This window comes from Saccoglossus kowalevskii, chromosome 10 (assembly GCF_978046115.1).
Source record: "Saccoglossus kowalevskii chromosome 10, keSacKowa6.1, whole genome shotgun sequence".
NCBI classification, from domain to species: Eukaryota; Metazoa; Hemichordata; class Enteropneusta; family Harrimaniidae; genus Saccoglossus; species Saccoglossus kowalevskii.
In genome coordinates this window covers 11,987,976-12,013,590 of record NC_140650.1, presented here as the reverse complement: position 1 = coordinate 12,013,590, position 25,615 = coordinate 11,987,976, and the positions used below count along the sequence as shown (strand labels likewise).

At 35.4% G+C, this 25,615-nt stretch overlaps 1 protein-coding gene across 1 annotated transcript in view; it reads right to left on the bottom strand.

Annotated features, from left to right (window-relative positions):
- LOC102808771 (zinc transporter ZIP13-like) overlaps positions 1-21,032 on the bottom strand; it is a 52,096-nt gene extending 31,064 nt beyond the window's left edge. Inside the window, exon 1 of the mRNA XM_085504258.1 lies at positions 20,634-21,032. Coding sequence (XP_085360384.1) covers positions 20,634-20,913 — 280 coding nt within the window. The 5' untranslated portion in view covers positions 20,914-21,032. The remainder of the gene's footprint in view (positions 1-20,633) is intronic.
- Positions 21,033-25,615: the final 4,583 nt, after the last annotated feature.

Sequence of the window (25,615 nt, the reverse complement as noted above, 5' to 3'; positions counted from 1 at the left end):
TATCCTCGTAATAACCTTATTATTACAAATGTATACATCTTTTCCTTCAAAGGATACATTATGGGAATGCCGAAATCAAAAAGTTTAGAACAGAATCAGTAAACGTCGTCATTGTGTGAAGTCCGGGCATACCCTGGTGGCAGCCATGTTTATTTTTATTATTAGAGTACGCTTACGTGCGTAATAGTTCCATATTTGGAATTCGCATTTCCTTATATGGTAGGATGAAAATAGTCAATGCTGAAAATTACTACACTGTAGAATGTAAAAAATATATTTCAAATATACCGTACCATGCTCGGGCAAGCGCCCACCCCCCACTTTTGCGCAATTTTTATATTTGGGGTCACATTCGGCAAAGCGCCCACCCCTTCAAAATGCAACTAATTTATACTTTGTCTTCCGTAACGAATCTTGGTAATCGTTTTTATATGATATATCGTGGATATCAACCGCTGTGAACATGTTGTGAATGCGTAGAACACGGTAACCGTGCGTAAACTACGTAGCCCTGCGTACAGTGCTGTGTGTACGGGGACGCATTCGGTTGATAGATGTCCTCACCACCCACCAGCACTGTACGCAGGGCTAGTAAACTACGCTGTTCGACAATGACCTTTTAATACAAGTAAAATGCGGTAAATATTTCATGCCATATTCAGTTTACTTCTCAAAAATGGCTAGTTACTAGTTTTTTGGAAAAACCATGTCGTTTATTCGCTTCGACATCGATAATTCACTTCCGCATTGCGTTACTGGAAAGTCTTCGGGAATTTCCGAAGAATTGCGTCAGTACAACACAGCATTCTGATTGGTTAATAACCAACTTGACCCACTAGGTAAAAGGACACTGCTGCAGGTCAAATCTGCAAATGCGTCATGGCAGAAAGTGATTTTCATCGAGAGTTTGCGTACGATCCAACACCTTCGTCAGTGGTGATAATATGACAATTTTGACTTAGACTGTCTTCCAACAGACTCAAATGTTTTTAATTTTGTAAATTCTGGTGGTACGTACATGTAATTAATATTGTAATGAAATGTGCATATTTTTTTTGTGATCATTTTTGTTTCTTCATTGTGAAAATCAATGACGACTCAACTAATTTCGTAATTTGATTTTCCCTCAAAGACGTAATCTGTCACTTGATGAATCAACTTTTTCATTTGCACTCTTTTTAAAGGGGGTGCTCGGGTAAGCGCCCACCCCTAAAAAATCGTGATTTTCTGAGTTGAAGCCCCTGGCGCTAACGCGGTCGAGTACGGTAATTAAACTCAAAAGAATGATCAAAGAAAACCAAAACTAAATTATATAGGTAATATTGTACAGTTGTATGCAAACAAATGACTTTAAATCCAAAATCTTCAATCCTTCAACTATAATTACTCAGTGCAGTAACCAGGAAGTACATATGTTAGTTCTACGGTTATAAAACAATACCAAACCAAATTCAGACAGTGCATGCAGATTGCAAAGAATGAATAACTAATATTATGAATATAATTATAAATCTTCCAAATGAACATTGATCACAATAGTGTTTTGGTTGCTTAGCCCGTGCAGAGTGTTCATGCACACTTTGTTAGCCAAGTACTAGGGATCAGGACAGTGTTTAAAAATGGATCAAATTTAACCATTACTTTTCATTTTTTAGCCCATGGTAAGTGTTCATACATGTTTTTTTAGTTTGCACAGACCTACATATACTCTAAGCATATGCTAAGAAGCTATGTGTGAACACAATTACTATCTTAAAAGTACAAACTCTATACTGTCTTTGCCTATCAATCAAGTTTATCTGCACAGTAGATCAAATGTCAAGATTACTATAACACCAGATAAAAGCTCAGATGCTCAACAATTGAACAGGTTTCAAATCCAAACAGAAATGATAACAGTGTTATTCCAACATGATAATTATTAAAATTATCGATCTACATCTGTCATTGAAAACAATGTGCTGTATAGACAATGGACAAGTCAGAAAAACTTGGACCCACATTGTGTAGTAGTGAATACATTAGTAGGTTTCTTCAGGCAGTGAATGATATTGACTTCATGACACCAATTTTTTACAAAAATTTTTGTGGATAATTTTAGAACAAATGGACATCATTTTCTATTGATCATAATTTGGGGAAAAATATGAAAAAATAATGTGAGTTTTATTTTTTGAATGATGATAAAAGTCAACTCAAAATGTTATTAAATCATATTTTCAGCTCCAATTTGAGTTTTAACCAGACTTTCTCATTCAACATTTTCTGCATGTTTTTCTTATATTCTTCAGCATTTCTCGAAATGAACCATAATTTTGGAGACAACATACAAAATTTAGCTATTTGTTTCCCAATCTTCTGAAGGAAAGTACAGACTATAAATGGGAATAGTGTCAGTAGTGGTGAAAAGGTTAGGAGTCCACAGTAATATGTATATTATAAGGCTCAGAAAAAAATAGTATACTTTTCATAAATGTGCTTTATTTATTTCGTTATTTCATGAAAACTGTTTTTTTTTTCATTTCTGGAATTTAAAATCTATGATGGAAAATTTGAAGGCAAGTGACACAATTCCCGCTATTTATATTATTATGCTATTGCAATTTTATCAGTTTTTTACTTTGAAAATGGGAGACCTCACAACTTAGGCAACAAACTTAGTAAATCACAGTATATACTCAAACTTTACAAAATTAGAGAGAAAAACAAGACTATATGTTATATGAGACACACACCCCTCCTCTTTAACACTCAACCATGTCTGAATGATACCATCAATCAATTACTGAATTTACTTGCAAAACTCCCTTCAAGTTCATATTCCTTACACCCCTGTAAAAATGGAATGATGAAATGATGATAGAATGAGATGTCAGAGGTTGTGGGATATCTGTACTGCAAAGAGATACAATGTATCTATACTGTACAACAGTAGTACAATATCAGTGAATGGCACAGACTAAAGCCACATGTACCCCTAACTGAATGTTTCAAAAACCAAACAAAGACGTATTCCTTTTTTCTTTTAAAATTAACAATATTTTCAAATAAAATATGCAGTGTAAATTGCTCTATATATAGCGAGATGAATTTTGGTAAATTATGCAAGTCAGAGAAACTCAGTAAGTAGTGTAGATTTTCATGGTTTACAATAGACATTTGTAAATTAAATGTTGCAACGAAAAATTTCCAGCTGCGAAACTTGATTGAAAACATGTACTTGCATGGGACCTACATTGTACATTAAATCTTGTGATAATTGTTTTGCTGTAAAATCAAAATTAAATCCACAGACTTTAGTTTTGTTTGGAAACATTATCATGAAAATTTGTTTACTATATTGAGCGGATATAAGTATATATACAGTACAGGTTAAGTTGGTTGTATATGGCAGGCCACCTAACTATCCACATAAAGTACATTAATAAAAAGAAATGATGCCCCTAGCAACAATAGCAAGTGACACATTGTCCGTTTATAATGACATATACACACAAGCTAAAATTGAGGGCTAATACAATTGTGGAGACCATCTGTTGTTTCACTGTAAAAAATCATAGTTATAGCTTTAATAGTATAGAAATGCTGGTATTATGGATTAACTATTGTTGTATGTATGTTCGTGTCACTGCTGTTAAGGCCACCAGCAAAATAAAAACATTTTTTGGTAAATTTGTTTTCAAAAAACAATTTTTATTGGTTCTAAGATTCTGAAAAAAAAAAAACTAAAAAAAGATGTGACCTGCACAATTTTATAACTGACATGTGCTATGACCAGAAAAAAATTAATATAATTTTTTTTCAGTATAATAAATTGTCGTGATTTAATAATTTGAGGGTACACACTGTAAGGGACTAGATTTCATAAATTCTGCTGTGACTCCCTGACTTACTTACTACAAGTACTTTAATAAAAAAATGTTTAGCTACAAAATTTGCACTCAAAAAAAAAAACAGTGGTAGTGGTATTGTTTTATGTGAACAGTTATAACCACTGTTAGGTGCACTGCTTAAAATCAATCATGAAATATAAATTCTTATACATTTTTTAGAATATTCAATATCATTTTACTTTTGTTACACACATACACTTTATTGGTGTGTATGCATGTTTGTGTTCAACTACACACAAAATATCAAACATTTTCAATCTGACTTGATTTCTATTTACATATACTTTTTTTCTTCTCAAATAAACCCTTTTCACCGCCAGACTTTCTTGCCCAAATTTTTATATTCTTCAACATTTCTAAAAAAATAAACCTTAATTTTGAAGCCGACATACAAAATTTGAGTCAATTTTTACTCAAAAAATGTGTCTATTTCTGTCTCAATCTTCTGAAAGAAAGTGTAGTCTATAAATGGAAGTATTTGGGGATTTTGTGACTATTTTGATTTTCACTGCTGGAAATTTAGAGATTTTATGGCATTCATAAAAACTAAATTGTGTGAAAGTCACTGACACTGTCATATGATACACTGATATACACAATTTCACTGCTAAAAAATGTTCACTGATACTCGCAATTTCACTGATACTCGCATTCTCACTGCTACTCGCATTCTCACTGCTACTCGCATTCTCACTGCTACTCGCATTCTCACTGCTACTCGCATTCTCACTGCTACTCGCATTCTCACTGCTACTCGCATTCTCACTGCTACTCGCATTCTCACTGCTACTCGCATTCTCACTGCTACTCGCATTCTCACTGCTACTCGCATTCTCACTGCTACTCGCATTCTCACTGCTACTCGCAATCTCACTGATACTCGCAATCTCACTGATACTCGCAATTTCACTGATACTCGCAATTTCACTGATACTCGCAATTTCACTGATACTCGCAATTTCACTGATACTCGCAATTTCACTGATACTCGCAATTTCACTGATACTCGCAATTTCACTGATACTCGCAATTTCACTGATACTCGCAATTTCACTGATACTCGCAATTTCACTGATACTCGCAATTTCACTGATACTCGCAATTTCACTGATACTCGCAATTTCACTGATACTCGCAATTTCACTGATACTCGCAATTTCACTGATACTCGCAATTTCACTGATACTCGCAATTTCACTGATACTCGCAATTTCACTGATACTCGCAATTTCACTGATACTCGCAATTTCACTGATACTCGCAATTTCACTGATACTCGCAATTTCACTGATACTCGCAATTTCACTGATACTCGCATTCTCACTGATACTCGCATTCTCACTGATACTCGCATTCTCACTGCTACTCGCAATTTCACTGCTACTCGCATTCTCACCGCTACTCGCATTCTCACCGATACTCGCAATTTCACCGATACTCGCAATTTCACCGATACTCGCAATTTCACCGATACTCGCAATTTCACCGATACTCGCAATTTCACCGATACTCGCAATTTCACCGATACTCGCAATTTCACCGATACTCGCAATTTCACCGATACTCGCAATTTCACCGATACTCGCAATTTCACTGATACTCACAATTTCACTGATACTCGCATTCTCACTGCTACTCGCATTCTCACTGCTACTCGCATTCTCACTGCTACTCGCATTCTCACTGCTACTCGCAATTTCACTGCTACTCGCATTCTCACTGCTACTCGCAATTTCACTGATACTCGCAATTTCACTGATACTCGCAATTTCACTGAAACTCGCAATTTCACTGAAACTCGCAATTTCACTGAAACTCACAATTTCACTGATACTCACAATTTCACTGATACTCACAATTTCACTGATACTCACAATTTCACTGATACTCACAATTTCACTGATACTCGCATTCTCACTGCTACTCGCATTCTCACTGCTACTCGCATTCTCACTGCTACTCGCAATTTCACTGATACTCGCAATTTCAATGATACTCGCAATTTCAATGATACTCGCAATTTCAATGATACTCGCAATTTCACTGATACTCGCAATTTCACTGATACTCGCAATTTCACTGATACTCGCAATTTCACTGATACTCGCAATTTCACTGAAACTCGCAATTTCACTGAAACTCGCAATTTCACTGATACTCGCAATTTCACTGATACTCGCAATTTCACTGATACTCGCAATTTCACTGATACTCGCAATTTCACTGATACTCGCAATTTCACTGATACTCGCAATTTCACTGATACTCACAATTTCACTGATACTCGCATTCTCACTGCTACTCGCATTCTCACTGCTACTCGCATTCTCACTGCTACTCGCAATTTCACTGACACTCGCAATTTCACTGCTACTCGCATTCTCACTGCTACTCGCAATTTCACCGATACTCACAATTTCACCGATACTCACAATTTCACTGACACTCGCATTCTCACTGCTACTCGCATTCTCACTGCTACTCGCAATTTCACTGACACTCGCATTCTCACTGCTACTCGCATTCTCACTGCTACTCGCATTCTCACTGCTACTCGCAATTTCACTGATACTCGCAATTTCAATGATACTCGCAATTTCACTGAAACTCGCAATTTCACTGATACTCGCAATTTCACTGATACTCGCAATTGCACTGAAACTCGCAATTGCACTGAAACTCGCAATTTCACTGAAACTCGCAATTTCACTGAAACTCGCAATTTCACTGATACTCACAATTTCACTGATACTCACAATTTCACTGATAGTCACAATTTCACTGATACTCGCATTCTCACTGCTACTCGCATTCTCACTGCTACTCGCAATTTCACTGATACACGCAATTTCAATGATACTCGCAATTTCACTGATACTCGCAATTTCACTGATACTCGCAATTTCACTGATACTCGCAATTTCACTGATACTCGCATTCTCACTGATACTCGCATTCTCACTGATACTCGCAATTTCACTGATACTCGCAATTTCACTGATACTCGCAATTTCACTGATACTCGCAATTTCACTGATACTCGCAATTTCACTGATACTCGCAATTTCACTGAAACTCGCAATTTCACTGATACTCGCAATTTCACTGATACTCGCAATTTCACTGATACTCGCAATTTCACTGATACTCGCAATTTACTGATACTCGCAATTTCACTGATACTCGCAATTTCACTGATACTCGCAATTTCACTGATACTCGCAATTTCACTGATACTCGCAATTTCACTGATACTCGCAATTTCACTGATACTCGCAATTTCACTGATACTCGCAATTTCACTGATACTCACAATTTCACTGATACTCGCATTCTCACTGCTACTCGCATTCTCACTGCTACTCGCATTCTCACTGCTACTCGCAATTTCACTGACACTCGCAATTTCACTGCTACTCGCATTCTCACCGCTACTCGCAATTTCACCGATACTCACAATTTCACCGATACTCACAATTTCACCGATACTCACAATTTCACCGATACTCACAATTTCACCGATACTCACAATTTCACCGATACTCACAATTTCACCGATACTCACAATTTCACCGATACTCGCATTCTCACCGCTACTCGCATTCTCACCGCTACTCGCAATTTCACTGCTACTCGCAATTTCACTGATACTCGCAATTTCACTGATACTCGCAATTTCACTGATACTCGCAATTTCACTGATACTCGCAATTTCACTGATACTCGCAATTTCACTGATACTCGCAATTTCACTGATACTCGCAATTTCACTGATACTCACAATTTCACTGATACTCACAATTTCACTGATACTCGCATTCTCACTGATACTCGCATTCTCACTGCTACTCGCATTCTCACTGCTACTCGCATTCTCACTGCTACTCGCATTCTCACTGCTACTCGCAATTTCACTGATACTCGCAATTTCACTGATACTCGCAATTTCACTGATACTCGCAATTTCACTGAAACTCGCAATTTCACTGATACTCGCAATTTCACTGATACTCACAATTTCACTGATACTCACAATTTCACTGATACTCGCATTCTCACTGCTACTCGCATTCTCACTGCTACTCGCATTCTCACTGCTACTCGCATTCTCACTGCTACTCGCAATTTCACTGCTACTCGCAATTTCACTGATACTCGCAATTTCACTGATACTCGCAATTTCACTGATACTCGCAATTTCACTGATACTCGCAATTTCACTGATACTCGCAATTTCACTGATACTCGCAATTTCACTGATACTCGCAATTGCACTGAAACTCGCAATTTCACTGAAACTCGCAATTTCACTGAAACTCGCAATTTCACTGATACTCACAATTTCACTGATACTCACAATTTCACTGATAGTCACAATTTCACTGATACTCGCATTCTCACTGCTACTCGCATTCTCACTGCTACTCGCAATTTCACTGATACACGCAATTTCAATGATACTCGCAATTTCACTGATACTCGCAATTTCACTGATACTCGCAATTTCACTGATACTCGCAATTTCACTGATACTCGCATTCTCACTGATACTCGCATTCTCACTGATACTCGCAATTTCACTGATACTCGCAATTTCACTGATACTCGCAATTTCACTGATACTCGCAATTTCACTGATACTCGCAATTTCACTGATACTCGCAATTTCACTGAAACTCGCAATTTCACTGATACTCGCAATTTCACTGATACTCGCAATTTCACTGATACTCGCAATTTCACTGATACTCGCAATTTACTGATACTCGCAATTTCACTGATACTCGCAATTTCACTGATACTCGCAATTTCACTGATACTCGCAATTTCACTGATACTCGCAATTTCACTGATACTCGCAATTTCACTGATACTCGCAATTTCACTGATACTCGCAATTTCACTGATACTCACAATTTCACTGATACTCGCATTCTCACTGCTACTCGCATTCTCACTGCTACTCGCATTCTCACTGCTACTCGCAATTTCACTGACACTCGCAATTTCACTGCTACTCGCATTCTCACCGCTACTCGCAATTTCACCGATACTCACAATTTCACCGATACTCACAATTTCACCGATACTCACAATTTCACCGATACTCACAATTTCACCGATACTCACAATTTCACCGATACTCACAATTTCACCGATACTCGCATTCTCACCGCTACTCGCATTCTCACTGCTACTCGCAATTTCACTGCTACTCGCAATTTCACTGATACTCGCAATTTCACTGATACTCGCAATTTCACTGATACTCGCAATTTCACTGATACTCGCAATTTCACTGATACTCGCAATTTCACTGATACTCGCAATTTCACTGATACTCACAATTTCACTGATACTCACAATTTCACTGATACTCGCATTCTCACTGATACTCGCATTCTCACTGCTACTCGCATTCTCACTGCTACTCGCATTCTCACTGCTACTCGCAATTTCACTGATACTCGCAATTTCACTGATACTCGCAATTTCACTGATACTCGCAATTTCACTGAAACTCGCAATTTCACTGATACTCGCAATTTCACTGATACTCACAATTTCACTGATACTCACAATTTCACTGATACTCGCATTCTCACTGCTACTCGCATTCTCACTGCTACTCGCATTCTCACTGCTACTCGCATTCTCACTGCTACTCGCAATTTCACTGCTACTCGCAATTTCACTGATACTCGCAATTTCACTGATACTCGCAATTTCACTGATACTCGCAATTTCACTGATACTCGCAATTTCACTGATACTCGCAATTTCACTGATACTCGCAATTTCACTGAAACTCGCAATTTCACTGAAACTCGCAATTTCACTGATACTCGCAATTTCACTGATACTCGCAATTTCACTGATACTCACAATTTCACTGATACTCACAATTTCACTGATACTCACAATTTCACTGATACTCGCATTCTCACTGCTACTCGCATTCTCACTGCTACTCGCATTCTCACTGCTACTCGCAATTTCACTGACACTCGCAATTTCACTGCTACTCGCATTCTCACTGCTACTCGCAATTTCACTGATACTCACAATTTCACCGATACTCACAATTTCACCGATACTCACAATTTCACCGATACTCACAATTTCACCGATACTCACAATTTCACTGATACTCGCATTCTCACTGCTACTCGCATTCTCACTGCTACTCGCATTCTCACTGCTACTCGCAATTTCACTGACACTCGCATTCTCACTGCTACTCGCATTCTCACTGCTACTCGCAATTTCACTGACACTCGCATTCTCACTGCTACTCGCATTCTCACTGCTACTCGCATTCTCACTGCTACTCGCAATTTCACTGATACTCGCAATTTCAATGATACTCGCAATTTCACTGATACTCGCAATTTCACTGATACTCGCAATTTCACTGAAACTCGCAATTTCACTGAAACTCGCAATTTCACTGATACTCACAATTTCACTGATACTCACAATTTCACTGATACTCACAATTTCACTGATACTCACAATTTCACTGATACTCGCATTCTCACTGCTACTCGCATTCTCACTGCTACTCGCAATTTCACTGCTACTCGCAATTTCAATGATACTCGCAATTTCACTGATACTCGCAATTTCACTGATACTCGCAATTTCACTGATACTCGCATTCTCACCGATACTCGCAATTTCACCGACACTCGCAATTTCACTGCTACTCGCAATTTCACTGATACTCGCATTCTCACTGCTACTCGCAATTTCACTGATACTCGCAATTTCACTGATACTCGCAATTTCACTGATACTCGCAATTTCACTGATACTCGCAATTTCACTGATACTCGCAATTTCACTGATACTCGCAATTTCACTGATACTCGCAATTTCACTGATACTCGCAACTTCACTGATACTCGCAACTTCACTGATACTCGCAACTTCACTGATACTTGCAACTTCACCGATACTCACAATTTCACTGATACTCGCAACTTCACCGATACTCACAATTTCACCGATACTCACAATTTCACCGATACTCACAATTTCACTGATACTCACAATTTCACTGATACTCGCAATTTCACTGATACTCGCAATTTCATTGATACTCACAATTTCACTGATACTCGCAATTTCACTGATACTCGCAATTTCACTGATACTTGCAATTTCAATGATACTTGCAATTTCACTGATACTCGCAATTTCACTGATAATCGCAACTTCACCGATACTCACAATTTCACTGATACTCACAATTTCACTGATACTCGCAATTTCACTGATACTCACAATTTCACTGATACTCACAATTTCACTGATACTTGCAATTTCAATGATACTTGCAATTTCACTGATACTTGCAATTTCATTGATACTCGCAATTTCACTGATACTCGCAATTTCACTGATACTCGCAATTTCACTGATACTTGCAATTTCACCGATACTCGCATTCTCACTGCTACTCGCAATTTCACTGATACTCGCAATTTCACTGATACTCACAATTCAACTTTCACTGATAATCAAATTTTCAAGGCTACAACATTTTCACTGATAATCAAATTTTCAAGGCTACAACATTTTCACTGATACTCAAATTTTCACTGATATATACTCAAATTTTCAGTTACAAAATTTATAAATTTTCACTGGCTCAAAATTTTGTTGTTGCAAAATTAAAGTAGTTTACGTTACCATACTTTCAGGAACCACTTACAATGGAGGAGGATGGAGGTGGTGGGTGGCTAATCTGATTTTAAGACTTACTGTTTTTAGAAAACATAGAATTGTTGCTGGTCAGAAGAAATCTGCATAATAGGGGTCAATAAACACAATATCATTTCATTTTTTAAATTTATTTTTTCAAAGGCCCCTCCCCCAAAGTATGAGTTATATGTACCTATAGTCACATCCAAAACAGCCTAATATAAATACCATTCTCTTTGGTTTTGTTTTGTCTATAAAGATTTGTAGATGTTTTCTTGATTTACGTTCAGGAATTGTGTTACTCCAATAATTGAAGAGGGACCCAGTTTTTCAGGCAAGCTGGGGTCCAATCTCTAATAAAGTTATCCAGGGTCAAATTTCAATTTCTTAAAATTTTGTAAGTGGAACTCGTCTTCCTAAGACACTAGCACAAACCCTGACGTTGATTGTATGGTTATGAGTGAGTTCACAAACACATAAAATAATCATAAAGACCCACAGTGAGTATGCATTCTATTTTATTTTTAGAGATTTACCTCACCAGCGAAGTATTGTAATCTATATATAGTATGGATAAAAGCAGTAGAATTAAAAGCCATGAAAAAATGAAGGTTTGTGATGGGAAAATGTTTTTGTTTTTTTCAAATGTGTGCATTTTTTTTTTGATTTTAATATGTGTGGGGGTAGCCACAATCTATTTAGGAATGTCTACGGTAGACTAACGCAAATCACTAAGTCATGAGAATTAGTTAACAATTCAATAGCTCTATTTCGAACACCAAGAAGTAACAAAGATGGCATCATAATGGGAAAATTACAGATTGTAACAACAAAATTTGAAGCAACAAACCATGCGATTGGCTGAATGCTATACATTGTATCTAAATGTAACAATGATGTAATTTTTCCAACAATCTAAGACATGTGTGGGTTCGAACAATAATATGTAAATAATATTAGTACATGACCAAAGGCCCTCGACCAATCAGAGTCATGATAAAGTGTGGTTCTATTTCACCATGAATTCACTTAGATCACGGCTGAAAAAAACGCAAAAAAACAAAGGATTTTCATTGCAACAATTTATTTATAACACCAAGATGAGATACAAAGTATCCATTGAGTTACAGAGAACCAGTGCTTGATTCAACTGACACTACTGGCAGCAAGCAGACCATCGCAACATTTTGACAAAATGTAACATGCATGTTGTAATGTACTAAAATGTTATTTCACAAGTTTGATTGCTGTCAAAATGTCATCATTTGATTGGCTAACACAAATCTTTTCTCAGGCTGATTGGCCAGTGCTAAGTCGGTTAGATCACGCCCCTCGGTGACTATGAGAATTAGAACTTGGGCCTACGGTCCTCGTTCAAAAATTCATAGTCACCTCAGATCATGATCTAACCTATACGAAGTGTGTCTATGTGGTTAAAGATAAGTCATATTTTAATGATGCAGTATACAATAAATGCAATTTTTGTCTTATCATTGCATCTATTGGAAATGCTCTTTTAATAGAACAACTCCATGTATATGGAGTTCAACAACAACATGTATTTGTGTTTAAAACGTAATAACACATTTTCTTTATTCATTGAGACTAGTACAGATTGTGTCACTCAAATGATTTTGAATATCCTGGAATACTTGCGTTTCATTGTTTACAAACAAACGTTTACCCATGAGCCTTTGTGTTTTTAGTGTGTGTTGTTATCGTCGCTTGGGACTCAATTCTCGCGCGAGGTGATGACCCTCCCGCTTTAAATCATTCGCTGCTTCTCTGGTGACACAATCATAGCTGCTTTTAAAAAAATCATCAATCATGTTGACACATGTCTTGATTTCGTTTTTTAAGATCACGATTTTGACAGCATTGCAAATGTTCTATCATTACATGACAAATGATATACCCTTAGATTGGAAATTGTCACACAGGCTTGGGTAAATCAATCAAAGTAACACATGGACATTAAGGATATTTATCCATCAGTGTTTTATGTCAAAATCAGTGCTGCGAATAACAAAATAAAGTAAAACAAGTTTACCTTTGCTGAATACCTTTCCATTGACTAGCTTGTTTATAACATCAAAATGAACCAAAGAAGAACAACCTGAAAACAACACTTTTTGTGGCTTCTTGATTTTTTTTCACCTTCAGACTTTTTCGCTCAAATTTTTCTGCATTTTTTCTTATATTCTACAATAATTCTGGAAATAAACCCTAATTTTGGAGCCAATAGACAAAATTTGAGCCAATTTGGGGTTTTTACTTAAACAGTTTGGCTATCTTTGTCCAATGTTTTGAAGGATGGTGTAGACTATAAACTGGACTATTTAGTGAATTTGTGATGCAAACGGGGAAAAGGCAAACCAAACTAAAATAAAAATGATAAAGTTGACACAGCTAAGTATGGCTCATTACAAATCTTGTCAAAAACACTGTTTTCATAAAATTAAACACAGGCTACCATGAGGACCGTGGTGTTTTAAAAGTGATAATGTTGAGTAAAATCTGTAGGAATCCATGAATACATTATAAAATGTAAACTACTATAGAGCTGGTCAAATCAAGCTATGATGTAAATAGTACATTTCAATTCTTTAACGCCAAAAGTAAGATTGAGTAGGTAAGAGCTCATGGATTGTTCATAGTGTTATGACATATAAAACTAAGAACAGAAATATAGCATGTCTGTTGCATGAACTAAAAACATAAAATTTGCTAAATGATGCTGTTTTGGTAACAAATGTGATAAATTAAAAGTACTGGTAGATATCCTGTTCTCGCTTTCCTACCCAGTTCATTTTGAGAGTCCTGGAGGGTCTTATCCTTTACAAACCTACCAACAATGTAACAAACTAGCAAAGCCCCCTAAGTGAGCGCATGTTTACAAATCAAGTTTAGCCCTCATCCTACTACATGTATCCCCATGCTTTTACATTGACCTGACCATGCAGATAAGGTTTAATCATATATCACTCTATCTAAGGTCTATAGTTTAATTTATTTAAGTTCTGCTTAAATTCATATTCTGCAGTTAATTTGTCAGTACACAATCGCAACATTTGATGGTGTATATTCGTTAGGAACAAATTTGTCAAAGGGTAATACAGAATTTTGATGGCATGTCTAAATTTTGGTGCTGCGCTTGCTAATTTCAACAGGAATTATACTGTTGAAGGTGTCAACTACAGTTCAGAAAGACAACAAAAAATGTAATACTAGTAGTCTTGACAAACATGCATGATAAGCATTCCTACAGTTGGCATGTACAAGAAACATTTACATTGGATCCTTGACATGCAGTATATACATGTTATTCAGTTCTCAGTAGTAGTTTCATCTCTGGGCGAACAGACTATATACTGTAAAATGACTAATTTTTACTGGGTTTAAATTTCACTGATTTAGCATTTCAGGCATATTCAGTGGGTTTTAAATTCATGGTTTTATCATTTAGGTAATATGTTCTATGCTCAATTTTACATATTCACTTGGTTTTATTTTAGTGCATTTTCCAGTCAGCGAAATAAGCAAAATTAAAACCCAATGAATAATTAACTCGTTTACAGTATGTTATCAAATGTTTGACCGATAATTTCCATTGAACTATAAATTGAACTGAGAAATCAAATCAACCACTAAAATTAAGTGTAATAAATGAATAAAGCTCAAGGGACAGTGGATTAATTTATTTCGCTCACTAATCTAAAATATACAGCCATACATATTACACATGTAAAATATATTTTTTTTTTGATCAGAAAGAAGGCCTCCAGATATAGTAATGATTTATATCTACAGCATTCTTGATTCATATAATTCCACCCACTTTATGCCAGATTTTTTAATTATTCACCACTTTACTGAAACATGTTGCAAAAAAAAAAAGATTGCAAAAAAATAACAGCAATTCATCTCCAAATTTTCAATAATTATTCAGATATCATGAATTGCACAATCCCCCTACCCACCCAGGATAATTGGAAATTTTACATAGCATAAAGTCATACTAATATTACCACCATTCAATATTTAGAGTATGCCGGGACATTTGGACCATATACCTAAATGGGTTAAACTTGATACACTAAGCATTATAAAATCATAATTTTCAAATACAGCAATATTAAATAATAAATACCAGAGACTGATATCTTATACCACTGATTAGAGACACTCCAAGACTTCAGTGATTTGGTTACAGCATATCTGTTTCTTAACGTTTATTAAATCATATAACCATCTTGCATGATTTAAGCAAAGGTATTTGAACAAATGGATAGTTTTTGAATAATTAATTTTATTTTCATTGATACATATTTTATGTAAGTTAAATCCAGACTATTAAAATTACACATTATATTATCCCCAAAATCCCAATAAATATTTATGAATGATATCGAAGTGCAACTATAAAATGTTTTTCTGTACATGTATGGCTGATGAATATAATCTACATACTAGTATAATATATAATGTCAACAATTGGGTAGACAGATTCCAGCCAAAAATCCAACACGGCAATGTTATAATGTTTCAATACTCAAACGTTAGCCAGAGCCATACCAGAATGACTTGCCACTTTTAAAAATGTACAGTACAGTCCAAGCATAACTTAACATTTAACCAGTCTTAATCTAAGGCAAATTTGTGTATTTTTGTGTACTTGTATTGAATGAGATCAGTCAAGGCATGTCATGGTTAAGATATGGCTCTGGAACAGTTTTTGTTAAAACAAAAAGAAACATGTCGCCTATCCACCAAAATACGTATGTAACAATAATAATTTCTGAAAGTGTTCTACTGGTGACACAATCCAGCTTTCTGATTGGATTAACAATGGGCTTGATCTATCAGGTCAAGGTACAAAGTTTCAAGTCAGGCATGAAAAAAAAAACACAAGGACATGGTTTTGCAGTACCTTTGTCATTAACAACAAAATTCAAGACAAAGAACATTACATTAAAATTAAAATCACTGAGTACTTTTTGTTATCACAGAGAAATTACAAGAAATTTGTTTTTTTCGACTGAAATTTTCAACTGTTCGTGACATCTCTTTTAAAACACAGGGACATGGTTTTGCAGTACACTTGTCAATACCAACAAAATTCAAGACAAAGAACATTACATTAAAATCACTGAGTACTTCTTGTTATCACAGAGAAATTACAAGAAATTTGTTTTTTTCGACTGAAATTTTTAACTGTTCGTGACATTTTTTTAAAAATCAAATCAAGGATTTTCACTTCTCGTCTGACACTTAAATTAGAGTGATGCCTAAAATTGCAATACTTATGGTAGAAAGAAGTACTGTAAATTACTTTATTTTAGCGGGAATAAATTTTTGCTGAAAAGGCTTTTGGGGTGTTTTCTATGGAATTTATTTTCACTGATTTCTGACAATTGAATGTAAAATATAGGAAAAAAAGTATATTTACTGACTTTTATATTAACTTAATCATTCCTTCTGTGAAAATAGCGAAAATTAATTCCAAACGAAAATAAAGTTATTTTACAGTAATAATGAAATAAATGCACCATTGTTGGTATGACCATATTAATTTGCATAAAATAAAGTTTTTCAATTTTCCTCCAAAATTTGGTAGGTATGTTACTGAAAACACAGAATTTTAAATTTTATTATTTATTTAACGAAAACGACCAATAATTCCATATTAAATTCAGAGATGATGATATAATAGATAGTGTGTCCATATCAGGCTTGTAGTCTTGCTTAGCTTTTTCACCACCATTTCCCTCTTTTCATCACAAATTCACAAAATAGTCCTGTTTATAGATTGCACTTCGGAAGACTGAGACAAAAATACCCAATATTTTTTAGTAAAAACTAAAAATTGACTCAAATGTTGTCAGTTGGTTTCAAAATTAGGATTTATTTTGGGAAATAGAGAATATAAGAAAAAATTTGGGCAGTTGGTCAGTTGGTTTCAAAATTAGGATATATTTCGGGAAATAGAGAATATAAGAAAAAATTTGGGTAAACAAGTCCGGTGGTGAAAAGGTTAGAAACCATGTTAGCCAATATGATGGTGTGGGATTTACTACTCATCAAATGTAGTAATGAAGGAGAATCAATTCTGCATATTATAATAGAGTTAAATGTTTAGTCTCAGCTGAAAAAATATATTTAATTAAAAAAAAAATAATGATAAATGTACAACTTTCTATTTTTGTTCATATTTATATTCCTTGTATTGAATATACCAAAAATCTTGGTAATTTACCAAAGAGAACTAGGTTTTACAAACACCATAATTCTTTTAGAAAATATGGTGTTACATGACTATGGTGCATATCATAGTTGTGATGTTTAGTGATAAATATCACTAGCTGATTTGTCACAAATATTATGTTTAGCGTTATCAGTTTATGCATGTGTAAAGAGTACACGAACAAATTATGGCTGTATTGCTTTTCATTGTACAAGAATTTTAGGCCGATAACAACAATTACCAGTACAAGAAAGATTCCAAAACATTAGCTTGTAATGTTAACTGCAAGTTATTTCGGGGGAAAATATCAATAGAAAGTTTATAATTTTACTGATTATTAACAATCATCAGTTCATCAGTGAGTTCAGACGTCATGTCATGATCTATCGGTATAAGTCTATGAGTTGAAATTATGATTTCTTTGTCTTTTTTGGCACTCAAAGTCAGTATTGAGATGACAAGGTTATAACCCCTGATAGGTTTGGTTATAACCCCTGTTATCACTCGTTTGTAGAGCTGGTTGATACAATCACTGTGCTATATCCACTCACCTTTGGTTTGTGGATAGTGCAAGCCCATGACGTCACTCATGTCAACAAGTTCTACCAACAACTGGTATCAGGTCATATTGTGAAGCAGATACATGTATATAAGGGATACTCAGTAATATGCTAAAAAAATTGTGTCTCATCCAACGATCACATCAATAATGTGGTGATATGCATTGTCTTTTTTGTGTAACTTTCATAAAAATTAATGTTTTTATTTGTTTTTTACAAATATCATAGTAAAAAAGGTATTAACCAATTTCAAACTGCACTGTAGCATAATGACGAAACCAAATCTAGTTATGGTGTAATAGAAGTGCATATGAATTTACTATTATGTATTGACACTATATTTTCTCTATTAGTAGTAGCATATGTGCTTTCTGGTAAAAACAAATTCTAAAATGATCCATCATACAGTAGAATTTTAGGTTCATGGACATTATTGGAGATGTGCTTCTAATACAGCAATTACAGTAGTATTTCTTCTTATTAAAACAGAAATGACATATATGTACTGTAGCTAACAGGCATTTTAAAAGAAGTGGCAATTTCGTGATGCAATTAATTCCCAAACCCACAGGCCATCTAAAGCATGTAGGTGTCACTCCCTGAAATAAACAAAGCCGGCACAGTTCAGTCTTTTTTTTTTAAAATCAACAATGTTTAGTTTTTTTTGCTGGTATACCTGTTCAGACCAGATGGGGGAAAATGTACACTGGGACAATATTAATTCATTTTTTTGATAACGCAAAGTAATTGTTTACAACAGAAATAATTCTTAAAAAAAAAACTGTATATTTTTTAATTCTTATTTTTTAGTATTATTCATGACCATAAATTGTATATAAATAGGATTGAGTTTAAATTTTATTATTCTTTTCAACCGTATATTAACATTCAAAGAAGAACTAGAAAAAAAATGAACAGAAAAGACTGAGTAGAGAGAGGTTTGACTTAGTGACATGAACTTACCGGTAGTGTGCAAAATAACAGATTTGTACTAGCCTACTGATCTATAAAATAGTGAACAGCCTGTTTTTGAGTTAGGCTACAAATTATTAAACATTTTATGTTTTGCAGTAACATAATGTTGTAATCTATACTTACAGTAGATTTGTTATTCATATTTTTACATACACATGTGCATTTATATAATTTGATTTATTTGAATGTTATTAAGTTATACAACTTGTACAAGGCAGAGCGGAACATGTAAATTTGCAGTGATGTAGAAATCAGTCGGTATAGGCAAACAAAATGACCACCTAATACTGGCTATATTTTTAGAAGTGAAAAGCCAAAAAATGTTTATAAATGTGAACAGACAACATTTCTAATTCCTATTCCTACTTGAAAACAAAACTACACATTTTACCGTGTGGTTTCTACTGTAAAATACTTATTTTTTTTTTCACAGATTTTCATTAGTTGAATGTAAAATGTAGGAAAAAGGTATATTTGCTGCATTTTATTTTCACTGAATCTTCCCTTCAGTGAAAAATATTGAATTTGACAGTAATATACAATACATAATTGTGATTTTTTTTTATTTCATTATTAAATTTATGCACAGTTAAAAGTAAATAAATTATAAATTACGCATATATAATTAAACATTACATTCAGAATAAGGTAATATGGGATGAAATTATTAGGCTAATTAAAAAAAGTTCCCGTGGCGTCTAAAGGACAACTTTTGATAGTGTAAATACGAAAAAAGAAAGTTATACTAGTATACTGTAATGTTTATTCCTGAAATTGGACCTAACTTTGAGTTGGACTGCTTTGATATTAATTAAGGTTTGAGCCAATTTGGTCACTAAATATTCCAATTATTACTTGTAATTAAATTTAAGTTACTGTGGGTTGCGGTTAGAAACACCGCAAAAGTGAATAAAAAAAAAATTCGAATATGCTATGTGTGAAAGTTACATTGTAATATGAGGTTAATACCCGAAACGACAGGAATGCAGTGAATGTACGCAGTTTCTCGCCACGTACGCACGTACACATGAAGAAAGAAAAAATACTGATTATAATACGTCGGGTGGGGGTCAGGTGGTGGGGCTGGCGCGGTGGAGAAATTGTTCTAAACAACAATGAGATCACGGAAATACGGGGTATCCAGCGTCCGGGTTCGTATTCACCCCAAGGATGCACCAACAACAAGGCCGGTTTGTTGTTTACAGCCAAACTTTTCAAAACAACTTGAAAGTTCAAACGTCAAATACTTACTGCTGAGGTTCTTGGCAGTGTCGTCTCGAAATGGGATGATCAACAAGGGAAATATTCCACTTAACCCGACAAATATCGTGCCAACAATCGAATAAATCCAAACTTCGAGCCTTGAGTTGGAACTTGTGTTCATATTTTCCTGGTGTTCGACAGAAGCTTGATCGGCGGACTGTGCGACAACTTTCCCCGTGTGTTTCGCTCGATGTATCTCACCGACGACTGAACAGCAGAACGCTAGAGTCATCAGAGAAATAGCGATAACACCCGTGCGTCCTCCCATGGCTACGACTCGCCGGTAACTAATCAAATGCCTTGTTTCCGTCAACTCCGCGGCAATGATGAAGACCTTCAATCCCCCTTCGCGGATGCTCTGTCCTCGTTTGACTCGGAGAAAAGCTATACTTCAATAGTCTCACTGTTTGCGTGAAAAGACGATAATCACGCATGTGAAAGTTTATATTGTATCGTTGAGGGCGAACGCTAACACACTGATAACTTCGGTTGAATACTGAAAATCAATACTCAGGCTTCACTACACTTATTTTTCATTACACTTCGTTCATTTATTCATTCATTCATTCAATAATGATGGAAGTACCAGAGATGCGACAATTGTATGGATGAGCTTATATAGATGCCGGGGGGGGGGGGGGGGGGGGCTAATTGCATAAAAGTGCAATACGGGTATGTGCCGCCCGACGGGGGTGTCATTTCACGTTATTTTGTTTAGAAGTGGGTGGTCATTTATCAATGGCTTGGTTTAGATGTGTGTAGCATTTATTTACTTATTTACAGGTCCTTATATTCAAGGCCAAATACCGGAAAAGGCTGAATAAAATGAATCGCCCGCTCATTGGTTGCGAAAGTTGTGAGCTGTTTTTTTTTTTTTTTTTGTTTTTTTTTGCTGAAAAGACTTGTGTTTAGAAAGGGGCATATAAATAAAAAAAAATGTTTTAGAAGTGAGTATGGTTTACGAGAGGTGGGCTGAACACCCTTACTCACTTAATGTGGAAGTAGCCCCCCCCCCGGGGCATAGATGCGGCAGCTTTTTTTACAGATGTAGTCAAAAAAAATGTTACATTGCACGCTCTATCATGGTAGAGCTGTTACTAGTTGTGATATCCCTGTTTTCCTGTGTCCGCCACCCTGAAAAAAAAACAGGGGTAAAAACCCTATAGTTTTAAAATGCGAGAAATTATCTGGAAACCTGTGTCCGTACATAGTACAGGGAATGTGTTGGACTACATTGTTATTAGCCTGACAAGGTCGCGTGAGTTGCGCCCTCCGCGGTGCTCCAAACCCAACAGCGGGGTCTGATGATGTTCGGCCGGAGAGGGCGCCACTCAAGCCTACATGTTGGGCTACACTGTTATCACATAGAGGTGAACTAAGAGGTAATTGAACTTGAATACATGTAAGCTACTGAGTTGCTGAGTCGACTAACGTACTTATTGTTCCCGCTATTCCTTATGTGATTGCCCGCCCATCTCATATCATCAATTACTGTCACCGTAACATTGATGACACTATTTTCCCTCTATACTATCGAACCGAGGGAAATGTACGTCTTCACCATCCTCTCATTCCTTTGAATATATTCTTTTGCACTTCATTCATTCAATAATAATGATGAATGAGTCAGTGATTCGCAGCCTTAGACCCCACTATATAAAGAAAGGGGAAGTGGAATTATTTAATCACGGACCAACACATTTTATTTTGTAAATGCAATAAAGTACTTGGTATGGCAATCTATCATCTTACATTCTACTGGTCATCTTACTTGCTATGTTGATAATCTCATTATTAATCGTCTCGCCTTACAACTCACTTTGCACTCTTTCTTGCAAATTTAGACCTGCAAAATAATACTACATTAACTACTCGTATAACCAATACGCAGTGCTACCATATTCCTTTTTATCGATGGTAAATAACGCCTTCTACTATGTTCGGCATACAATACCATTCCTTTGTACATAACTACAACCAAATGAGGCAGATCACATCTGTGGTAGAATTAGTGTCCCCTTGCCCTGTCGGTTGGCAACTTACGCAACGTTGCTGGTACTAGTTTGGGTGGCTGTAAGGTGTTTTACTATGCAAATTGATTTGACAACAACGCCCTCTATATTACTTGGTAACTAAGCTATTTTTAGATGATTCAAATAGGCAAATCCTATTTGCCAGAATTCGGTTTGCGTACAGAATTCTTGGCAAGAATGCGATATTGTCAACTAGAGCGCCCAACGATCTTTTCTTATATGATTATTTAAAGTTTGATACTTACTATATAATTAAAATGACCTCCACTAGAGTGAAGTAGTGCTCAGTGTGGCATGTATTTACGATGAAACTAGTGAATGCTACAATATAGTAGCAATATAGTGCTACAATAATGCATGTATATGTAGAGCTGATAGATACGGTAATAGAGGACTTAAGACACAACTACATAAATATTGAAACTCGATAGCACTAATTCATAAGGTACAGTGCTATCGATATATAGTAGTTGGGTTTTAACTCAAACTAGATTTTGTTTTTGATATGTTTTCGCTGGACACTGTTCACACATGGATGAACTACAAATATGCAAGTCATATAAAGGCAAACTAGATTTTGTTTTTAATATGTTTTCGCTGGACACTGTTCACACATGGATGAACTACAAATATGCAAGTCATATAAAGGCAAGAAAGTACGTTTTTAGCATAAATGTCAATAGAATATGTGCTAAATAAAACGATTCTGTAAACGTAAAAAAAAACATGAGAAGAGATGACAGGTAAAGACTGGTATGAAGCGTGTTTGTGCAAATGACAAAATGTCACGAAATGATCAAGTGACTACTGTGCAATGGAAATCAATTTTCAAATTAGTTGTTGAATAAGATGGTAACTAGTGTAGCATTAAAACATGCCGCCATAGACATTCATACTATTGAAGTTTTATTTGAAGAAAACAGTCAACAATTATTTGTTTGTTAAAACAAATATAGAAACTTTAATTTAATGGACTTTATTGTTTCAAATACAATTCCCTAAATGACCCATAACGTACGTAAAGGACATATTTAAATATACGTATTGTTTGTATCTTATATTACTAATTTGTAACGTTATAAACGATAAGTACTAATTTGAATATGAATTAGTACAACTAGGAGAAAAGTCATGTAATGTCTTGTTTCTTTTGGGGTTTTTTTCTATGTCGATAGTAATTTGGACGTCTTGGTTTGCAGTTCTTCAAAGAGTGAACGAGCAAAGAAACCCAAGGGTTCAGCAAAAACGGACTTAATTTAAGAAATTAATGAGCAGTTTACAATCTAGCATTCACATAGAAACTGTCAACAACGACGTCAGTGGTAGCCCTAGTGGAAGTTTAACGATTTGTATGATGGGGTGCATGTCCATGTGGTGATAGTTTTGTCCCTTAAAACGCTGAACAATCCGAATTGTTATATATTACATATATTGTAAGAACCTAAACAATCGTAGGAATTGAAGGCCCTACTTTTAACGAAAATCCAAAAACCTACGATCCATAAAATCATGTACATCACAAGACACCAACAGTCCTAACAAATTGTATTTTTGCTTATTACAGATATATTGAATTCTGCATTTTATATATATATTTTAAAATTATTGTTCGTTTATTGTTGTAACTATTGTTAGTGAGTATATGTTTCTATTTGTTATGCAACCTTTTTAATTCCTTTCGAGAAGTTTTAAGCACTTTTTAAATTGATAAATGTGTCATTTGCCATCATTTTTTGGAATTAATAGGCTGTCGACAGTCCCTCTGACCTAACATTGTGTTTGTTTGTTGTTTTTTTCAAGTAAAATGATTTTACCAAATGTGGCAATGCAAAGACATTTCAAGTGCGGGCCCTTACATACCTTCGGCATTTTGCATTTGCCAATTGGATTAAATCATTTTAGTTGAAAAAAAAAACATTTCCCATAATTAACACATCAAACGGATCTACATACAATCGTCTAGTATTTGGCATTGCCACAGTGCCAGCAATTTGGCATCATGGCATCGTACAAACACTACAAGGAACAGATCGTACAACATGCATAATAGAAAACATTGTTATTACAGGCAGAACAGTAGGCCACACAACGTTGCAGAACCAACTAGTGTTGTCGGGGTTTCTACCGAGTGTGGTCGGTGTTTCAACCGAGTTTGGAGAACTCAGCAATCATAGATTAGCTGAATAAGTTGGTAGACTAGGATAAGGGTATATACATTGAAGAGATACGAATAGCTCAGTATTGCAACGCTTAGTAGATTTATTCTCAATGTACAGTAGATCCGATCCACGACTAAATGTGATACTGTTTGTTAGTCTACAAGGTGATGAGAGTTTAGGTAAAGGAGTGAATTAATTGTGAACGAGATTCGTCCGACTTGCGAACTTGCATATATTGTCGATTTATGTTGATTAAATATATTTTTTTTAAATTATAATCATAAAATATTTAAACTTATCTTAACAAATATATAATATATAGATGCTACTGTACTTAGAATAATTTTCACCATAAATAAAAAAAAATGTTTGTTCTCCAATTGCACTCGATCACACTTTTAAAAAAATACACACAGCTGGTACTAAATCAGCATTATAAAATGACACCCCCCCTTGTTGTTAAGGCACTTCAAAACGGGTGTATAACGGGTGCGTCATTTTATAACAGACTTACTAACATCGCACAAGTAGCAACAATCTTTCCAATTTAGTCATTGTTTTGAGTAGTTAAGTTCATTACCATCAGGCACAAGTAACGATGAAACATTGAACAACAATTCATTATAATTGTACGCGGTTCATCGGCCGAATGAACATACGTCTTCAATCCGCTGTGTTTGAAAATTTTACCATCACCCATACCATACTGAAAGTATATTAATCACACAAGAAATTGGAAGAAATACATTTTCCACCATTTTACCACATAACCAATGTT